This window comes from Miniopterus natalensis, chromosome 16 (assembly GCF_054644295.1).
Source record: "Miniopterus natalensis isolate mMinNat1 chromosome 16, mMinNat1.hap1, whole genome shotgun sequence".
Classification (NCBI taxonomy): domain Eukaryota; kingdom Metazoa; phylum Chordata; class Mammalia; order Chiroptera; family Miniopteridae; genus Miniopterus; species Miniopterus natalensis.
The window spans coordinates 17,897,883-17,919,705 of record NC_142096.1 but is presented as its reverse complement, the minus strand read 5'-3'; the positions used below and the strand labels follow the sequence as shown (position 1 = coordinate 17,919,705).

At 38.8% G+C, this 21,823-nt stretch overlaps 1 protein-coding gene across 1 annotated transcript in view; it reads right to left on the bottom strand.

Moving 5' to 3' along the window:
- Nucleotides 1-21,823, bottom strand: part of LOC107533119 (lipoxygenase homology domain-containing protein 1-like) — a 104,218-nt gene that overhangs the window by 36,796 nt on the left and 45,599 nt on the right. The window contains exons 17-21 of the mRNA XM_087825600.1: nt 15,553-15,643; nt 14,696-14,847; nt 11,360-11,514; nt 8,457-8,585; nt 7,033-7,091 (exon numbers count right to left, since the gene is read on the bottom strand). Of these exons, the coding sequence (XP_087681726.1) occupies nt 7,033-7,091; nt 8,457-8,585; nt 11,360-11,514; nt 14,696-14,847; nt 15,553-15,643 (586 nt within the window). The remainder of the gene's footprint in view (nt 1-7,032; nt 7,092-8,456; nt 8,586-11,359; nt 11,515-14,695; nt 14,848-15,552; nt 15,644-21,823) is intronic.

The following is a 21,823-nucleotide window of genomic DNA, read 5'->3' as shown; positions in this document are numbered from 1 at the left end:
CCATCTGGTGAACACCTTTGTCTCCAGGCTCAGCTCACAAGTCACCTCCTCCACGAAGCATTTCCAGACCCACTCCCAATAACTAGGATGGACCCATCCCTCCTGCCTCTCTCCGATCTCTGTGCACACTTCACCTTAGATGTGTGAATAAGCACCATTTGTCTGTGGCCTCCTACCCCTATCTGCCCATCTGGATTGCAAGCCACTCGAAGGGCAACTTTTGGTCTCAAATGTCTCTGTATTCCCATTGCCTAGTACAGTACTTCACACCGAGCAGTCTCCCAAAAAAATGAATGAGTGAATGATTTATAAAACCTTTTGAGATCCATTAATGAGTATTTTGAAAAGTAAGACTGTAGGTGTGAGGAAGACTATTCAAGGTATTATTTAAAATGTTTCAGCACAATATTTAACTATTTCATAATTTAAAAAAGAACAAGTCCTTCTGATGAGGTTACATTAGTGTGATTTTTTTTTTTGTACAAAGGACAAAGGCATTGTTAATTTGTCTCATAATTGATCTTGTTATTAACACAATAATAACAGAAACAATATTGACCTTGCATCACCCAAATTTTGAAAGGCATGTAGATATATTTCAATGAGATTTGGCAACGATACTATAAATAAATTATTACTTTATTTTAATTTTTGATAATTTTATCTCCAAATAAGTCTATGTAAATAAACTCACAAGTCCTTTAAAATATAGCTTCATCAGATCATAAGATTTTTTTGAATTTTTTAAGTACTTCAAAAAGACTTTTATTTTTCCAAGAGACAAATAATACGTATCCTAGTATACATGGAAAGCAATAGAGAAATCACGTGCTGGCCAGCACAGGAGTTGGGATAAATTTGATAGCGAGTTAGAAACAGCTATGCTGCCTAGGATAAAAGGGTTCCAAACAACGCTCAATTTTCTTCACTTTAAGTCCAGAAAACAACCATAAAACACTCTCAGAAATGAATCTATTATATATTTCATATTGACATGGGTATAGTGTAAATCTTTTGTCATTTCCATGGTTCTGATTATTATTTATTGTTGTGGGGCATAGCAAAGGACACCCCAATTTACAGAGCTGAATAGAGAAGAACCAGCAATAGAGGCAGTTGATGGCCGTGGCGGGCATTGCCTGCTGCAGCCCAAATGCTTGCAGAAGGGACTGTTGCCAGGCGCTCGGGACCCATGATACATTTCATCACAAGGAAAATGTGGTCTAAAAATTAATGTTCATTGGGTACAGAAGATGTACCAGGCTCTATTTAAGGGTTTTATAAGACATTATTTTACCGAATCGGCACAGCAACCCTGGTAATTCCTATGATCGTCTCTATTTATAAGAAAGTATCGAGGCAGAGAGAAGCACAGTGACTGCCAAGCCGTGCAGTGACTACCAACCAGGATGCTCAGGAGCCTCTCCGCGTGTTGGAACTTGTATCTCACTATTAATGAGACATAGCTGTCCTTCAGTGCAGTTTACCATGAACCCCTGCCCCTCTGTTTAGTACATTCAGCCCCACTTCAAATCTCGATCCTTGTCAGGGAGGGTAGCGTGACAGAGGAATGTCATGTTCTCTTCAGGGCCCCAGGGGCCCTGTGACCGTCCTCAATCTGGATTCCAGCTTCTCATCAATGGCATTTCTATCTTGTCCTTATTTCGAATTCCCCTCAAGCTTATCCTTCATACCTGCCGCTGAACCTCCCCCAGACCCGTCTTTACTGATCCCCACCTTACCTTAGCTAACACAGAAACCTTAACCTTACCTCTCTTTGAGTATTTGCTAAAAATTCTCAAGTACTTCATTTTCCAGCCTCCAAGCAATTTACTAGGTCAAACCTACCTTCAGATCCACATATCACTGTATGCCAGTCATTAGGATAGCAACTCTTAATCCTCAATATAATCAGCATCCAAATCTTGACCAACATATGCAGGTCTTCATGAACTACCTTCTACCAATTCTATGGCTGTAATTATCTATTGCTTTGTAACAAACCATTCTAAACTTAATGGCTTAAAACAATGATAAATATTTATTTTGCCAATGAATCTGCAATTTGAGCCAGACTTGGCATAGAAGGATCATATCTGCTTCACACAGTGTCAACTGTGGTGACTCAACTGCAGACATAAGGATCTGTTTCCAAGGTGGCCCTCTCACATGACTGGCAAGTTGGTTCTGGCTGCTGTCTGGAAGCTCAGCTGGGGATCAGGGAAATAGCCTTTGTGCCTCTCCATGTAGACCTCTCTGTGTGGCCTGTGCTTCCTTAAGGTATGGTGGCTAGGTTCTAAGGACAAACATCCCCAGAGAGAGACAGAGACAGAGACAGAGACAGAGACAGAGACAGAGACAGAGACAGGGAGAGCCAGGCAGAGCAGTATTGTTTTTTATGACCTACTAGTCTACGGCAGAAACGTCCCATAGCATGACATCTGCTGCATATTAACAGTTGAAAAGTCTCAAAGGTCTGCCTAGGTTGATTCCACCTTTTGATGGGGAAGTGGCAAAGTGTCTGGAAGAGCACATGAGACAGGAAATGTTATAATCATAGACATTTACAGCAAATACAGTCTGCCACATCCACCTTTCCAGACTTGCCATTCAACCCTTCTCACGCCCTCCTCCATCAAGATCACTATTTTCTAAGTCAGTGGTTCTCAACTGGGGGTGATTTTGCCCCCAGGGGGACATTTGGTGATGCTTGGAGATATATTTTGTGCCCACAATGTGGAGAGTTGTATAGGTCCTATTAGCATCCAGAGATGATACTAAACATCCTGATATACTTCACAGACTCCCACAAGAAAAAATTATCCAGCCCAAATGTCAATAGTCTTGCCTCACGGTACGCAAAAACCACTTAATTCTATTTTACCCCAACTGTACTATGCTTTCTATGAATTATCTCTAGGTGTTGAGAGTAGGCTCTTTTGGCCATGTTTCTCCATAGCTGTTAGACATTCTGAAGATGGTAAGATCACAGTATTACTGTTTCAGTGTCACATCCGTTGCATTCAATTACTATGTTAAGTTATGGGTATTTTGTCTGTCAGGGAAAAGTGTGAAACAAGGTTCTAGAATCAATGTAGCATGAATGACTGTTCAAACACTGGCTATTTAATGTCAGGAGAAAATGAGACAAAAGCCAAGCAGGGGCACAGGAAGCACTGCATTGGCTCAGTGATTGCTCATTTAACTCTTCCTGGCAGACCCATGCCGAAGGCTCTGGGCCCTGAACAGTAAGTTACAGCAAACATCTGGCCTCTGCTGAAAATTGCTGTGGGTTCACCTTCCTCCTTTTGGTTCCAAACTTGTTCATACATTGACTTCAACCTTCCAATTTAGCACCAGTAGAATTTGTTAACCCAGGTTCAGGCTATGAATGTTGGGACTGACGAGGGAATCCCACAGATGGTTTCTCTGGAATCCCTACTACACACATTATGGGCACTTATTTGAGCCACTGACCCCTCAGGCCCACCCAGGTTCCCAGGACCCACAGTGTGTCTTCCTGTCCAGGAAACAAGACTGACACAATGGATAGAAGGTTCCAGCATCAGATCTCAGGTGGTCACTTCATTAGTACTCACACAACTTCCAAAATTTGTGGCATAAATGGTCATAGCAGGGGCGACCCAAAGCCATTTACATTAGCTTCGGAATGCATGATGATATTATAAAACAGGTAATGTTCTTAATTATGTTTAGCTGAGATTAATAATTAAGTTTCAGTTTCTTTCCTAGAGTAGACACTATTTGGGTAGTGAGGCCAGTGAGTATGTATGGAAAATGGAATCGAGAAGAGAGAGAAAAATATTTTAATAATATTTACCACAGACAATCCACCAAGCTGCTACAAAGAGTTGGCATTGCCTGTAAATAAATGACTAAGTGCTCTAGGAATTCTATAGTCTCTCCAAGTCAGAAACCCTTGAGAGCATGTAGGGAGCCAAGTCATTTAAAGTGACACAGTTTTGTATGACAGTTAAGAGCTTAATTCCAATACTAGTTATTTCATTTATTAACTGTTTGATAAGACAGTTTTCCGATCCTTCTAAGCCAGTTTCCTGGGACGGTATTTTTAAAGCCCTCTCACTGTACCATCACTAGATTCTGGATAAATTGCAATTAAAAAATTCTAAAATTTTTATTATAATATTTCATTCCCAGGAAAGTAAACAAAAAAAAACATTGCCTACTACTACTGCTACTATTAGTAATACTACTAATAAAGGGACCATCAGCAGAAACTGAGTGGTGAGTATCAGTCATCAAGAAGGCTGCGGAAAACATTACTGCCAGGCCATGAAAATGGGAGGCTACAGTCCACCCCAAGGTGGGAGCTGGACCTGAGACTTTTGAAATGAGCCAAAAGGGGCTACACCCTTAGTGAACATTTGAGCTCCACCTAACTGTCAAAAAAGGAAGTTTAGCAGAAACCTAATTTGTTTCCACAAAAGTTCTGGGTGAAAAACATTAGTAAGAATAATGACAGTAGCAATAACAATCTCCTGGCAGCTAAAAGCACCCTTCCAGTTGGGTATGGAATAAGCTTGAAGGCTAACGACATAAAAACAGAGCTTAAGGAGAAAAATAACACAATGAAATGAATCCAAAGATACCGGCAGTGTACACACACACAAACACGTTCACAATGACTGAGGGCAGCTGGAAAGAGTTCCCTTAAAGCAAGAACAGACTCTGAAGTCAAACAACCAGGATTCAAACTCTTAGCCTACTTTCCACCTGTGCGACTTTAGGCGTTTTAAAAACTTCTGTGCCCTTCAGCTCCATCATCTGCGAAACAGAGCCATGATGTCATCTGCTTCATGGCACACCTTGCGGGCTGAATAAGTTTGCATATCTAAAACACTTCGACACAACATAGCAAATACTGTATGTGTTCACACTGATGCTACCAATACTGCTCCACCCCACTTCGTACCAGGGACCTAGATGGCATCTTAGGACAAGGGAAGGTGTGTCACTATTCACACATGATATGGTGACCTTGAGATGTATATATGTATATATGTATGTGTATGTATATATAGGTACATGTATACATATACACACACACATATACATACACACATATATACAGGAACATAATTGTATTTATTGTTAATCATCTCAAAATAAAATTAACTCAGTGATTCCTTCTTTTCTCTTTCTACCATTACACTAAAACAGCATCTTGCTCTACTTTCTTCCTATTGCAGCTGCATAGAAAAGCACAAGCCACATAAATGTGCTTCATGTACTTTCAAAATCTAAGACTCATGTTTGCTCTTCAACACCCCTAACCATACGTATCACTGTCTCATTAGACTACTTAACTTCTCAGGTTTCTTTCCACAACATAAATTAGTGTATTCATGTAACTATAAGACTACTCATGTAGCCCTAGAATCATATCCCAAGAAATGTGAAAGAACCCACTCTTCAGAAATTAAAAGTGAAGTAACATAAGAGTGCCATTCACAGACAAAATAATGAGTGTCTGTGATTAATCCACATCTGTACTATAAAAATTAAGGACATTTAAATGAGGCCATAAAAATAAACTAAAGCCACAGAAATAATAACAAGAAACACTTTGTGATAGTTTATTCTAATTAAAATTATACTGATAAAGTGTATCTAACAAACGCCTAGGTAAACACCTCTAGTGTATAATGTAGCTCCATTATATTCAGTATCATTGACACTGACTCCATGGCTAATATTATTTTAAAAAGACTTTCAACATTTTCATCCTTAATCAGAATCTTTAGTTTAAAACTATTAACCTCTGTTATTCATATGTACCCCACCAAGGTCTGGAATTAATTGATAATTTTCCTACTTCGAATGTCATTTCAAGCTTATTGCTTAAGGGCTTATTGTAAGACACAGACCTTCTGAGGCCCCTTAAAATTACTGAGATTCTAGAACATTAGCAAAATTATGTCCATGTTAACAGTCTGACACGCGTTCAGCCTTTCCCCCATAAATAACTAAAAAACAAAAAGTAAAATATAAGCCAAAATACAATTTCTAATACCAATAAATGCAAATACTAGTTATCAGAGTAGACATGATGCTTGCATCTCAGTGGCCATCCTAATCAATACAGGGCTTTCTGAACATAATAATGTTAGTGTTAACCTTTGCCTAGTTGCAAATTACTGCACACAGTACAAATATTTTTAAGACTAGGGGTTTGTTAACTTGTTTTGCATATTGGTTATCTGCATTTTCCATCTCATTTAGATCAGCTTTAAACTGTAAACATATTAATAATACTACTGCAGGTTGATTTAAAGAGGACCTAATAGAAAAAGCTAATCTCAAAAGACTTAAAAAAAAAACAACTAGAAATCAATATACAAACTTAGTAAATAAAAAGTGCAATAGAAATTAATCACTTGAAAAGTGATTATTTCTCTTGTATCAGTTATAGAAAGGAAAACGCATTTGAAGCTGAAGTTATTTATGTTACTTTCTTTATAAATCAAGAAATAATTTAATGCCTGTGCCTGTATTCATTTTAAATATTTTTCTATCAAGAGTTTAGACTCAATAAGAATATACGAAAAAATGGGAAGGGCAGGCTATTGTAACAAGAAATAGATTATTTCAGATGATTAAAAGATGAAAAGTGGCAACAACATTTACCATTTGCTTCCTCTTGCATTTTAGGTTGATGATATATTTGCATTTCTGCAAAAATAAAAGTGAAGTGCAGTTAATAATAGATCTGTCTGATGACATAAGTGGAAGAAAAAGAGGTGTGAGTTTAACTCTTTGACAGTAGCAAATCCTTAGATTAATTTTTAACTTATAGTTGGGTATATAACATTGCCAAGACACTTCTTTACACATGCTTTTATTTTCACTGTGAGAAACAGCTACAAATCTGATGCAAAGGGTAAACTATCAAAGGGAACATTCTGGGGGCAACTGGGGCTTGTTCCGTGATGTCCGGTTTATCAAAAGCATCTTGTACTTTCTTGTATTGAAGGTTTCATTAATTCTCACCTTGAAGATAAAGTTCAATTTCTGAATGAATTATGCCCTGAGACATAAAAGGAAGCCACCTGAAGAAAAAAGAGAAAAGAAAAAAAGAGAGAAAATTAATTTTTGTTTTTCTTTTTACAATAAGCCTGATTCTGCATTGATTTTGAACATTAAAAGGTAACTATAAAAATAGCTTTGAGTCAAGCCTGATCCAGTCTACTATGTACTCATCACTGTGGTAAGAATGATATCACAACTGTGGCTTGGAGAATAAAATATATAAATTGAGAAGCCCGCTGACCGCCTAGCTCTCCGGTTTACCAGTCCTCAGTCGCGAGCAGGGTCAACGCAGCCGCGGCGCCAGTAAATGCAGCGCGCTCCCCTCACCACGGGGACGCAGAGGCGAGCGCATCCAAGGCTGTGAACCTGATACCCGGGCCGGGTTTGAGGATAATTAGGCACAGAAAACTAAGACCCACCATTTTCATAAATCCTCTATCTTTAACACATCCCGTATCTTTAACATATCCTCTGTCTTGCTTTCTCTTAGCTTTAATATCTTTTCTTCAGTGTCTCCAAAAAGAGTATTACCTTAAAATTTGGTGAAAATATCACCAGTTTGGAAAATGTACTTAGAATAACGGGAATCCTGGCAGCTTCCCTCTCCACCACCAAACTTCTGTGTTCGAAGCTCCTTGTGGCAGAAAAAGCCAAGGCTGACCTTAGAAAACCCAGCTTCCCACTCACTGGCTTTGTGCTTTTACCCTCTTGGAGCTTAGTTTCCTTTGCAGGGCTGTCGTGAAGCTGAAATGAATAGTCATATAAAAATATTTTATGTGCTATTAAGTGGCACATAAATGTTACTGCCTCACTACAATAACCACAATTATTGTTATTCAAATGACTCCACGTTCAGACCTACTTCCATTCCTCTCTTTTATTCAACAAACCTTTAGAAAGCACCCCTTGTGTGCCAGGCACTTTACTAGGTGCTGGGGACAAGAGCACAAGAGACAAGGAGCCCATGCTGAAGAAATTTCCAGTGTGAAAGAAGGAAACAGATGCGTAAAGGTATAAATTCACGAAGCGTTTGAGTTGTTGTAAAAAATAATTACAGATATTGGAGAAAAGGAGACTGACCAACTCTGAATGGCAAGGATGGGGGAACGCACAACAATAAAGAACAAATTTCAATGAAGACATGATATCTGAGCTGCAGGATGGACAGTAGATGTTCGACAGGCAAACAAGAGGTCAGGAAGGGCACCGGAGGGAGAGGAAATATCATTGGCAATGGTCCAGAGATGAAAGTCCATGTGGCTGAAGCACGGGACGCTGCTGGAAAAGACATGGAAGGTGGGGGTAGGGTGATGTGGTGGTTACTGAAGGGGAGTCACTGGACCCCAGAATACCAAGGTATTTAGAGGCTGAGCTGTGGGACTTACTCCACCACACTGGAGTCACCAGATGATGCTAGAGGTGGAGTAGAGAAGTGAACTGTGAGCTCAGAAAGTCCTACTGAGCTGTCAGTACTGCTCATCTCTTCATTTTTCAAAAGCCAGGAGCTTGCTTGCCTAAGAACACCATACATTTTATGCAGTCACCAGCAAAAATATGCTTAAACAGCCAAGATAACCCAGAGTTCCTAGCTAAGTAGAAAACACAAATACAAAAACAAAACATTCTTTTAATTCTCACCCGAGGATATGTTTATTGATTTTTTTTAAAAAACTTTTTTAAGGAAGAGAAGAAGGGAGAGAGGGAGAGAGTGAAACATGGATGTGAGAGAGAAGCATTGATCAGTTGTCTCCTGTACGAGCCCCAACCAGGGATCGATCCCATGACCTAGGTATGTGCCCGGGAATCGAACCTGCGACCTTCTGGTGCACAAGACGTTGCTCAACCAACTGAGCCACCCAGTCAAGGCAAAAATATTTTTTTCCCTACACTTTTAAGATTAAAGTGGACAACCATGGAATATGTTTGAGTGATCTTGCCCTAAAATATGTGGGTTGTTTCAGTGGGAAAAGAGCATTTAAAAAGTTATGTAGATTAGATCTTGTCTGTGATACATTTTAGATATGGCAACCACTGACTCACACTGGATATAGCAGAAGAAATACTAAATGCACGTAAGAAGGTTCTATGTCTCCACCCCCATCCCAAAAAAAGGGCAAGACTCATCCCTGCGCCTCATTCTGTCAGTTTCCCACCACCACAACTTGTCACTTTTGTACTAGGGAATGGTTCAGACTGACAAAGACCACAGAATTCTGCAGCAGCGCAAATACATGCTCAGAATAGCAAGAAATTATTCACAGTGGCCTCTTTCAGGACAAAAAAAGTTAAATGATTGCTCACTGTCTCATGATAATTTTTATTACTCTCTTTTCCCCATAAAAATTGTATTTTACATTTCTGTATTTTATCAAAAATGTAACATCATTTCTTATCTATGTTAATCATCATTCCCCTCTATTTCCCAGAAAAAGAAAATAAAACCTTTCATATGTAGGCCAAATTAGTTTGAAAATAAACAAATATACAAACAACTTTTAATTGCAAATCTGAAGATTGATATAGATGGGACTCCTGTAAAGATCAGGTGACCTCCAAGGTTTCTTCCATCTGGGATTCCACTGTTTTTTATTAGTCCCTCCCTCTCTGTCACACCTTCCTTCCTTCCTTTTTTCCTCCCTTCCTTCCTTTAAATATAGGCTAAGTCCCACCCTATGGGTGTGGCACAGCTGGTTGAGAAGAGATTAACCAAAGAATTTATATGTATATATGCATAACCCAGGGACACAGACAATAGTGCACTAGGCCGGGGGGGGGGGGGGGGGGGGCAGGGTGGAAGGGTCAGTGGGGGGGAAGGGGGACATCTGTAATACTTTCAACAATAAAGATTTTTTTTTAAACTCAAAAAAAATCAAAACATGTTCAGGTAATGTATAGGTGGTCTAATTTCACTAAGATCTTACAGAAGGACAATTATAAAAACAAATTGGAGGGGGGCAAATAGAGTCAGACAGTATAAAGCCCTTAATGGAAGGATCACGAAGTTTTGTTTTGTTGGGTTATTTTTTGTAGGCAATGGAGATTAATGAAATGATAAGCTAAAGTTGGAATGGTGCTAGTAAGTATCAGACAGATGATTAGCTTGGAAGTGGTGAGCAGGGTACACTGGGAGAGTAAAAATCAAGGCAGTTAGACTATTACAATAGACTAGGCTTAAGGAAACAAGGTCACTGGTTAGGGCGGAGGAAGTGATAACAGAAAAGGAGGAATGAATTAAACAGGCACTCTGAAAAAGGAATTGACCGAATGTAATGACCGAAAAGGCGAAAAAGAGGGAGAGCCCACTGTAGTTCTCATGGCCCCTTTTCAGTTACAGTCATCTTCAATCCTTTTTGGGTTTGCAGTTTTTAGTGGCATATGCTTAGTATTTTTAGTTGAATTGACTCATTTTTCTTTGCTCCATTTTTTCTTAGCAATTAAAGTTGCACATGTTTTGGCATCTCCAAATGTGTACCCTTGAATTTTTCCATGCCCCTGTTTATGCCTAATTTTTTTGCCACATTTCCTGATGATTATTTATTTACAAAAAAAGGCTGTAGGACAGTTCCCAACATTAAAGACTCAAAATGTCAAAATACAGCCCAAGTTTCCACAATAGATTGGGTTTTCACGTGGAAACCTAGTCTTATTCAATCGCATTGATGGGTCTGGGACCCATGCTCCTCCCTGTGACTGAGAGACCAAGTGACAATAAATATCAGTGCCTAGCTAGCAAGCTGGGAGTTTTCTTAAGAGACTCAGCAAGAATCTAGAGAGCAAGGGTTTTAAGCCTAAAGGCGGTAGGGCCAGGTCAGAATTGGAGGGAGTTGGTTCCTGGACTTACCATTATGGGGCTCAAGGGAAAGCCCAAATTATCTAGATTTTAATCGTTGTCTTTTGTCTTTCTTATGCTATGTTCTGAGAGTTCTCTGTGAAAACTGTCCTTGCTTACTTCCCTTATGAAATTGTTATATCACTACAATTTTAGCAATGTAAAGAAACCAACATTTAAACAAATATTCTCACGATGTATGTAATAATTTTCAGTGCTAATCTTTGGTCCTTTTATGATCTATAGCACATTGAAATACCGAGAAATGACAAGAAAATGTTTAATTGCAAAACTTAGCGATAGGTTATTTACTTAAACAATCAATGAGTGATACATGCTGTGGAGTACTGAATAAATGACACAAATCCACTCACCTAAAACACACACATACGCTCACACACACACAGCATTATCCACATGGCAACACACTCTTTTGAGGTACATGGAGACCAGCACTACCTTTCACAGGTGAAGACGGACTCAGACGTCGTGCCCTGTTCTCTGACGACGACCTTTGCACAATACCAATACTGCGACTTGTCACTGGCCTCGCAGCGCAACAGCGCCTTCTGCAGCTTTCCAAGAGACACTGCTTCGACTTGAAATGTATCCGTCTGGAGCAGGAGACAGAGGAAAAACCCCACAGGAATCATCTGAGTCCAGCACATGACAGATGCAGGTAATAATAATAGCCCAAGGACGGCCAGCAGCAGCACAATACTTTAAAAGAGATAATGCTACTCCAGTCGGCCTCAAAAGGGGTAATAAGGGAAGAAAAATACGCAAATTACTTTTTTATCTATTAAAAATATATTTCTTGCTGTGCTCCTTTCTCTCTTGCAGTTTTATCTTCTCCAATTGTAGTAGGATCCACTGTAACAAATAAATAAACCCTGATACAAAGGCTTCCAGTCCGTGGCTTTTCTCTTGCTTGGATTCCTGCCCCTGTGATGCAGCTTATTTGGCGATCAGGTTGGCAGCCACGTGGCCTCACAGGCAGCACATTAGTTTCCGTGAGTGCGGATCTGCTTTGAGGCCCGTGGGAACAAACTTCTCCTCTCTCCCACCCTCCCTTTCTTCCTTCCATTCTTAAAAAATCCTCTCCTATTCCTTTCTCCATAAATAATATAGAGCACATTCTGGGGTTTGTTGCGCTCAAGTGTCCTGGAATCTTCGTTTCTAAATAGAGTTGCTTTGTCATGTCAAAAGTTACTGAATTTCCAGAGAGATGTGGGACCTAAAGTAAACGCTATACTGACTGGAATAAAAAGCACTCCTTCACACACGTTACTTCCTCAAAGGTTGTTGTTGGGAGTAACCGCCCTAAAAGTATCTGAGAAAAGGGTCATGAATTTAATTAAGTCTGAGACGTTCCCAGAAATGCCAGTTGACTATGAGCCACTGTTACCAGACTTTGTGGGAGAAATGCAAACTCAGGATTGCTTATTTTCATACATTGTTACCTGGTTAAATTTCACTTTTGGTATTTCAAGATACACTACCGGGTATCAGCTGTTGGTTCCATGTTCTTTATGGAAATCTCCTCTTGTTTAGACCAAACCAAAACCATTACTAGTCCCATAATATTTCTGTAAATCAGATTATGGTTGTGCATGTTTTCTGGTGTGCCTCTAAAGGGACATTTCATACTATGCATCACCTGTTGTAGCAGATACAACCGATGGCCCCTGTCCTCTAGGTCCATCCCTGGGTTCATGTGCTCCTTTGCCAGATGGCTTTGGCATGCTGACAGCGTGCTTTCTCAGTCCCCTACGTCTCACTGCTTCTTTGCCCGAGGACTTTGCATGGTGGGACAATTTTGCGGGTGTTCTGCAGGGTTTCTCTGAAGGTCCCTAGCATAAAAAAGGTCCAGTAATGGCTAACTCATTAATGTCCTTATTTTGGCTTTTCCCCCTTTCTTGCCTCACTCTCCCCACTCTTCGCTTCAGAGGTACTCACTGGGATCACGTCCCAGATACATTACCTGTACCCCAGTCTTTGTCTTATGGTCTGCCTTAGAGCAAAGTCCTCAAGGTCTAGAAAGATTTCCTGAATCAGCCTTCTGGTTTCTTCTTATTTCTTAAAGTAACAAGTTCTGAAGATAGAATTAAACTAGGTCTTTTATGTATGTTGCTGCCTTTTGATTACATTGCTGGACACTTTGTAGAAAAAATGACAACAACCAGCCCAATCAGTGACTAAATGATGTGAGTTATGGCTGGTAGGAAATTATACTAGTGATAAACAAAAAGATTGTTGCCACAGTTTCTCAACTGCAAGATTCTTGCAATCATTCAGCATTTCCATTACATTCTAGGCACTGAGGAAAACAACAGAAGAATGTGAGATCTATAATGAACCAGGGAAGAAAACACTTTTATATCTCTGGTTCTGAACTTTAAAACCATGCCACTAAACCTCCATTTTTACCCTTATTTATGCATTGAATGCAATTTTAATTTCAAGCTATAATACACCTTCTCCACTCTGTGGTAAATGCTATGCACAATGGAACTGGAAAAGACTAATCAAGAGGATGCTGTCAAATCTTAGCATGTAACCAACTAGCAGGTGACCAGCTAGCAGGCGGCCAACTAGCAGGCGGCCAACTAGCAGGCGGCCAGAAGAAACTGAGGCTTCACCACTGATCACAAAGTGGTAGGTAGGGTGAGAGTCTGGGGCTAATGGAAAGCTGGGAAGGTTCTTCAGTAAATAACTTCACTGATCACTTGGTGTAATAGTAATAGCAATATCACGATATATAAAATTGTGTTTCTGCTCAAAATTTAGAATTCATTTTAACAGGAAAAATTAGGCATAATTTTATTTTACCCCTCCTCCATACCAGTTCTAGCTTTTCTATTCATTCTGATGAAAGCTTCTGTATAACGTGCCAAAATAAATAAAGGCTCAGGTGAGCTTTAACATCTCTGATGTTTCAAAATATTTCATGAACTACAACTACAGAAAAGTATGAGAAACAGCATTCTCAAACTGGTTTGGGAGCCTTCATTTTTAAAAATATACCCTTGGGTTACATAATGTCTACTTTTAATTTCAGACCCTCTAAGTAACACTTTCTTTCTATATACAAAAAGATAACGTTAAAAATTAACTGGATTGCCCCGGCCAGGTGACTCAGTTGGTTGGAGCATTGTCCCCTACACCAAAAGGCTGTGGGTTCAATTCTCGGTCAGGGCACACACTAGGATGCGTGTTCGATCCCTGGTTGGAGCACGCACGGGAGGCAACCGGTTGATGTTTCTCTCCCACATCGACGTTTCTCTTCTCTCCCCCTTTCTCTCTCTAAAATCATTTTTTAAAAAACAACCATATCCTCAGTGACGATTAAAAAACATTAACTGGATTGATTATATATCTTACCACAACTCCTCAGGCATCTAATACATAGAAAGATTCACACATATATATAAAGGACACAAGAAATAGTGAAGGACTTTAACATGTGAAAATGATACAGTTGGCTCCATGCAAGATGTTTGAAAGAAAGGCTATTGTGTTATTATGTGAAATGTACTATAATGGCCTTTCTATATCCTCGCCTTGTAGACAATGCTTTGTACATTTCAGTCTCAACAGAGCATGTTCATATATATTTTTCTCTGATTTCACCTCAGCTTATCTTTTTATTTTCTCACACTATCACTAATTTTTAGGTGAAAGATGTCCTGAGATGAAAACTTGAAGGGTTTCAAGCACCTTTCAGTTTTAATCTTACATGGCCACCTTCAGAGAGAGAGCTAAGAACACGGGAAGTTATTTGTGCAGACTCACCTGTCCTCTTTGAAATTTGACTGGCATGTTGGATTTGTACAGCAGTCTAAGGCCAGAGTCTCCCCTCTCCCCATAGAGACACAGGGAAACTTCAGACTCCGTTTCTGCTTGTTTCAATTGCCCGGTATGGACATCAACACGGTATCTCACTACTGGAAAAGCAAAGCGAGAGAAACAAGAGGAAGTCCATTACATGGGCATTCATACAAACAGAACCCAGATCCATGGGTCAGGCTAGAGTAAAAAAAAAAAAAGAGAGAGAGAGAATTCCTTTAATCTGGACATTCTGTATCTATTGAGAGATTTCTGATCTTTCAATTATTAATGTTCACTTCAAATGGGCATTTTTGCACCATGAACAAATGCCCAGGGGGCTTAATAGCTTTTTCAGAAAGGGAAATAAAAGATTTTTTTTTAAAGGCTGTTTTTTTTATGTATGACATAGGAAAAGATCTCATGCTTAGTATTTTAGCAGCAAGGGTGACAATGTTATTATACATGATGCTTAAAGTTTAAAATTATGTAGGGTTTGATGAGGAACTATATCGCTAGTGAGGTCATGACATGAGGTGACCACTGGCCCCAGGCAAAGCCAGATGAAGCACAGACATGACATTTTTCCCTTTGTCATAGCCTCAGCCCCTGTGACTGCAGCTGACTTGTGCTGTGATGCTGAAAAAGTTACCTTTCAATGGGTAAAACAACTCTCTTAGAAATAGAAAGAATATTCTGTAATTAAGTAGCTCAGAACTAAATTTGAGCCACTACAAAACAATTTGTATGTGCAAAAGACACTACCGACGATGACAACACACATGGAAAAACAGCTTGTCCTCCCTTTATGACTGGAAGCTCACAAACAATGTCTCCATCTGCTTGCATTCGCGATAACCTCGCATTTGCCACAAAATCTAGGGTCTTCTTGCCCTTCACATGCTTCATGGTCACCTGAGGTCAGAAGAAACAATAACCAAATTATGCGATTTCCAATTTCTCATAGAACTCAAAATTCTAAATGCACCCCAGGGATTGCCAAAAGGTACTGCACGCTCTGGTGGTGGTGGTGGTTATCCTCATTAGTAACAGCAATGGCTGTTGCTTTTTAGGCAATATTTTTTGTCAGGTATTACGCTAAGTGACTTACTTTAATCATCTCTTTTAACCATCACCAATTAGAATTTTTAATTTCTTATAACTTTATAGATAAGGAAATGGAGACGTGAAGATTTGAAATAGGCTAATTCAAAACTTTCAGTTTTACCTGTAGCCACTGGCAAACAAGCAATCTATAGGAGAAACTCCAAAAGAGATTTCTGTGTTCATATTAGTCACCAAAGCAGGCATGGGGCAGAACTGTGGCCACAACCTGGCCACATTCCTGCTCACCTCAGAGTTTCACACACACACTTGCATCTCTGCCTACAACAGCTCTCATCTGATTCATCCCCTTGTGGAATCTGCCCATCCTTCAGTACCTAGCTTAAACATAACCTCTTCTAAGTCTAACTGTGTTTTCACAGAACACTCTAAGTGTTCTTATAAATAAGATACAAAGTCAAAGCTTGACTCTAATTCTCCTTATTTCTGGCGCTGTTCCCTGTGATGACTCCCCATTTATTACAAAGGACTATACAAAGAGGATCGATTATGGTATTTACAACTGACTGAAGGACCATCAAGTACAAGAATTTATCTTTGGTTCAAATAAGCTAGCACAACTTTTAGAATATGTCTATAAACTGCTGGAGTTTTTTGAGATTAAACATTTGACTGGAGATTTTGTGACAATAAGTAGCAGATGTTTCCTGCTGTTCATTGAACTAGAAAATCCTCAAAAACAAACTATTTTTCTTACTGCTCTTCAGAACTTGTTCTTTCTTTTCCATGGTTCTTTATAGAACCCTGAAGAAGTAACTGAAAATGTACAGGAACCAGAAATATTTATAAGATGCTTTAAAACTTCAAAAGTAAATAAACAGCTTCTTACCTAGTATAGCTAATCTCAAGACTGCTTGGAGCTCATATCAAGTAAGTTATTATATCATAACAAAAAGTAGGAGTTTAAAAATAACAAACACACCAAAACCTATTTCTCACTTCCATTCAGAGGCTCGAAAGAATCAAGAAACTTCTAGAGCATTCCTACCCTGTTTCAGTCAATTTATCCAAGTCACATGTAGCCCAGACAAAGGCAAACACATAATAAAAGCCGTTGAACAACCAACACTAAAGCTATCACAAAGGTTAAAAGGCAGAAGTAAAAAGATCATGTGTAATTATAAGAGTAAGAGATACACACAAACACACATATACATTGATCTATGTAGGTCAATGAGAAAAACCTGATAAGAGTCAGATAATATTTGTTGTTGATACTCCAATAATGTTTATAATACTATTCTAAATGTTAATAAATTAACATCTTGGTGGAAACTAAAAAAAGTATAGTACAGCTTAGAAAATACAGTCAATATTGTAATAACTATACTTGGTGTCAGGTAGGTGCAAAACTTATTGGGGGGATCTTTTTGTAAGTTACATAAGTGTCTAACCACTATGCTGTACATCTGAAACTAGTATAATATTGAACGTCACTTGTAATTGAAAAATAAAATTTTTAAAATTAAGCATTAAAAAATAGATGATAGATAAATAGCCAGATAGATAGATAGATGATAGATAGATAGATACATAGATTAAATCAGGAAGCAACAAACAAAACAAATGCATAGACATGACAATAAAAGGGTGGTTAGCAGAAGGGAAGGAGTGGAGACAATGAAGAGGGTAAAGCGAGGCAAATATATGTGACAGAGGGAAACTAGACTTTGGGTGGTGAGCACACAGTGCAATATACAGATATATTATAGAGTTGTGCCCTTGAAAACTTACAATGTTATTAACCAATGCCACTTCAATTAATGCAATGGATATATATTTTTATCTTTATTGATAAAGATATATTTAGATAGATATTTTATCTTTATTGCTGAAAGTATTATAGATGTCCTCTTTTTATCCCCATTGACCTCTTCTTCTCTGCACCTTTCCCGGCCCCCACCCCAGGCCTTCACCACACTACTGTCTGTGTCCATGGTTTATGATATATGTATATAAGTTCTTTGGTTAATTTTAAATAGTTCAAATGATTTTTTAACAAAATAAAAAAACAGCCCAAAGAAGCAAATATTTTGTCATTTAGAACCTGTCTGCTTTGTATACCTTAACAAAAACATAGTAAGCATAAAAAGAGACATATAACCATATAAAAGAACCAATCAGAAATAAAGAATAGAGTAACTGAAATGAATAATATATTAGGTGGAATCAAAAGTAGGCTAAATAAAGCAGAAGACCAAATCAGCAATTTGAAAGACAAGGTAGCATAAAAATATACAATCTAAACAACACAAAGAAAAGTGAATTTTAAAAATAAGGATAGTTTAAGGAGCCTCTGGGGCAACATCAAACATAACAACATTCACATCATAGGGATACCAGAAGGAAAAAGAGTGCAGGGACTGGGAAACCTATTTGAAGAAATAATGACAGAAAACTTTCCTAACCTGATTAAGGAAATAGACATAAAAGTCGAGGAAAAGCAAAGAGCCCCAAGATAAACCCAAAAAGGCCCACACCATTAGTGAGATGGCAAAGGTTAAAGACAAAGAGGGAATCTTAAAAGCAGCAAGAGAAAAGCAATTAGTTACATTCAAGGGAGCTCCCATAAGATTTCTCAACAGAAACTGCAAGCCAGAAGGGACCAGCAAGAAATGCTCAAAGTGATGAAAAGCAGGGACTTACAACCAACATTACTCTACACAGTAAAGCTATCATTTAGAATTGAAGGACAGATAAAGAGCTTTCTAGTCAAGAAAAAGCTAACAGAGTTCGTCACCACCAAATCAGTGTTACATAAAATGTTAAAGGGTCTTTTTTAAGAAGAGGAAGAAAAAAAAAGACCAAAACTATGAACAATAAAATGGCAATAAATACAAATCTATCAACAATTGAATCTAAAAAACAAAATAACAAACAGAACAGAAACAGACTCATAGATACAGAGAACATTGTGATGGTTGCCAGATGAGAGATGGGTTGTGGAGATGAGTGAAGATGGTGGTGGAAATAAGAAGTACAAATTGGTAGTAACAGAATAGTAAGGGGAAGTGAAGTACAACATAGGGAATATAGTCAATAATACTGTAATAACGATGTGTGGTGTCAGATGGGTACTAGATTTATCAGGAGGATCACTTAGTAAAGTTATATAATGTCTAATCACTGGGTTGTACACCTGAAACTAATATAATATTGTATGTCAACTATGATTGAAAAATAAAAAAATTTACAAGTATTTGTTCACATTAATAACAACAATTAGAAAAATATGTTATCTCTCTCATTGTTAAAGAAACCTGTTTCTTTTCATAATAACTATAAAACACAAATATAAAACATTACCCTCTGTAAGCTCCATTCAGGTTGGTCACTAGTTCCATCATGTCCAATCCTTATTTTATATATCTCTCCAATGTTTCTTATTTCAACCTGAATGAAATGCAAAGAAGAAAAAATTAGCAGAATGTTTTAAAATAAGTGCATTAACCTTTTTTCTTCCTACCAAATGGAGTTTTTTTGTCCCTAATAGCTGAAAAGCTCTCAGGGACCCTTTCAGAATCCAAAAATTAAGCCCTCTCAAGAAGCCATCAGTGGATTCCACAGACATGGAATAGAAGACAAAAGTATCATAAGACTTGACTAAAAATATGCAGGAGTCAGATGAAAGAATAGGATAAATATGAACAGACATATGCTCAGTACTCTGACTACATGTCTCCCTAGAAACCAATGTGTTTTGAGCTGAGTTCCAATGACATAAACATGAGTTCTCATTTTAAGAAAATAAGCAATTTTCACCAAAGCTAAATATGGTGAGTTCTAAAGATTTAAGGAAAAGTACCAATGAGTCTAGAACTTCCTTCTACTCTGAAAATCCTCTTGTTTGTCTCATAGGCTAAAGACACAGATATTCAAAGTTCACGGAAGAGACACAAACCCACCCACACAGTATATATCCTTGGCTAGTTTTTTATATGGTCCAAGAGTATTTCTTAATCTAGGGAGCACTGTGGAAAACTGACTTTGGAATCACTTTGAGCTCAGTTGGTATCCTGGCTGTTGTAATCCGAGTAAAATATGGTGTTTTACATCTCTGGTTCTCAATTTCTTATCTGTTAAATGGACATAATGTCCACTGCATACAATTTCAGTTCAACTAAATAGATGTCTGTTTAACACACTGATGTAGGCATTGTGCAAGGCCACAGGTATACAAAGATGAAATTAATGGCACAGTCCCTAACTTAGAGATATTTATAATCTAGTGAGGAAGACAGGTTAATAAGCTGACATTTTCTCTATCGTAAATTAATGTCTAGCACACTGAACTTTTTTAATCTGTGAGGATTAAAAACGGTGAAATACCACCTTATTATTTAATAGCTTAAATAATAGTGAAACCATCAGAATTCCTCTTTCATAACACTTCCTATACTTAGAAGTTCTCTTAAACTCCCGCCACCATCACTTCCCCCATAGGCTGTAGAGCTAGACCAGCCCTGGGGCTATTACAACACCAGGTCAGGAAGGAATACACTGGCATTCACTGGGAGGAAGAAACAGAGGGCTCTTAATCCCCCAGAGCCAACGCCCCTGTCCCCCACTTTCTTATACCCAGAGTTGGTCTCAGTGGCAGAACTCTAACTAGCTTTGTCAGCAGACATAGTAAGAAGTTATCCCATAGTCTGAGCCTGGTTTCTCTCTGAGGTAAGCCAACTTTTAGATATACTATTTTTGTCCCAAGAATCTATTAGCACTTAAGGGCAAACTTACTCTTTTTACACAATCTAAGGGAAAAAATAAAATAAAAGGCTAATTGACCAGTCAGGTTACCAAAGTATATGTGACTTCATGCCTGTCTGCCTGTTACCCTGGAGAATGGAACTACCATGCAATGAGCTCAGCTATATGCCAGCCAGGGAGCAAGTGCCTGACATGCACTGTCTCTTCCAATCTGCAGAGCAGCCCTGTAAGAGTAATGCAGAATGAAGAAACTGAAAGAGGTTAAGTAATTTACCTAAGGATAAACAGATGGATGCATAGCTAGTAAGTTCAAAAGTCTAATTCAAACCCTTGCTTGTTTGATCAGAAATACCCCACTGTCCTCCAAAATGGCTATGTGCTCACTTCAGGATTAGAAGAAAGGAAAAGAGAATGAAAAACTAATTCAGAAGTGGTGCCTCGTGGGGCATAGACCTAGGATCCAGGAGATCGGGGTTTGATTCCAGGTCAGGTCACATGCCTGGGTTGCGGGCCCAATCCCTAGGTGGGGGGCTGGCTGCAGGAGGCAGCCGATCAATGACGACTCTCTCATCATTGATGTTTCTATCTCTCTCTCTCCCCCTTCCTCTTTCTGAAATCAATAAACATATATTTTTTTTAAAAAGTGCCAAATGATGATGGTGAAAAAAACAAAGGAGTCAATGTCTGCAGAAGAGAGAGCAGATAGGAATGAGCTGGCTAGTCCTAATTTAGGGTTCTCAGACTATCCAGAGGTCCCACTCACACCTTAGACCCTAGACTGTGCTTCTCAAACATCAGTGTACATACAAATTACATGGTGATCTTGTTAAAATGTATATTCTGACTCAGTAGATATGGTGCGGGGCCTGAGATTCTGCGTGTCTAACCATCTCCCAGGTGATCCCCATGTTGCTGGCCTGAGGTCCACAAAGCCCTAAACAACTAGGGGTCTTTCATGCCCATCCCTGATCTCTGCCACTGAAGTAGTAGCTTAGAGCTGAGTAAGTCGTTGCTCTCACTCCACAGTAAATAGGAGAAGCTAGAAGAAAACATATGCTGATGCCACTGACCAGGAGAGAGAGTCCTCAGTAACTATAATGTCCGTAGAGCATTTCCCATCTACCAGGGACAGTGCATATCACAGACCTTCCCAGACATTCTTTTAAACTCAAAAAAAGCCTTTTTAGTAAGTATTTCATGCTCCTCCCTTTACTAAAAAAGAAATTAAAGATTAGTGAGGATAAGCAATCTGTTCAAGGTCAC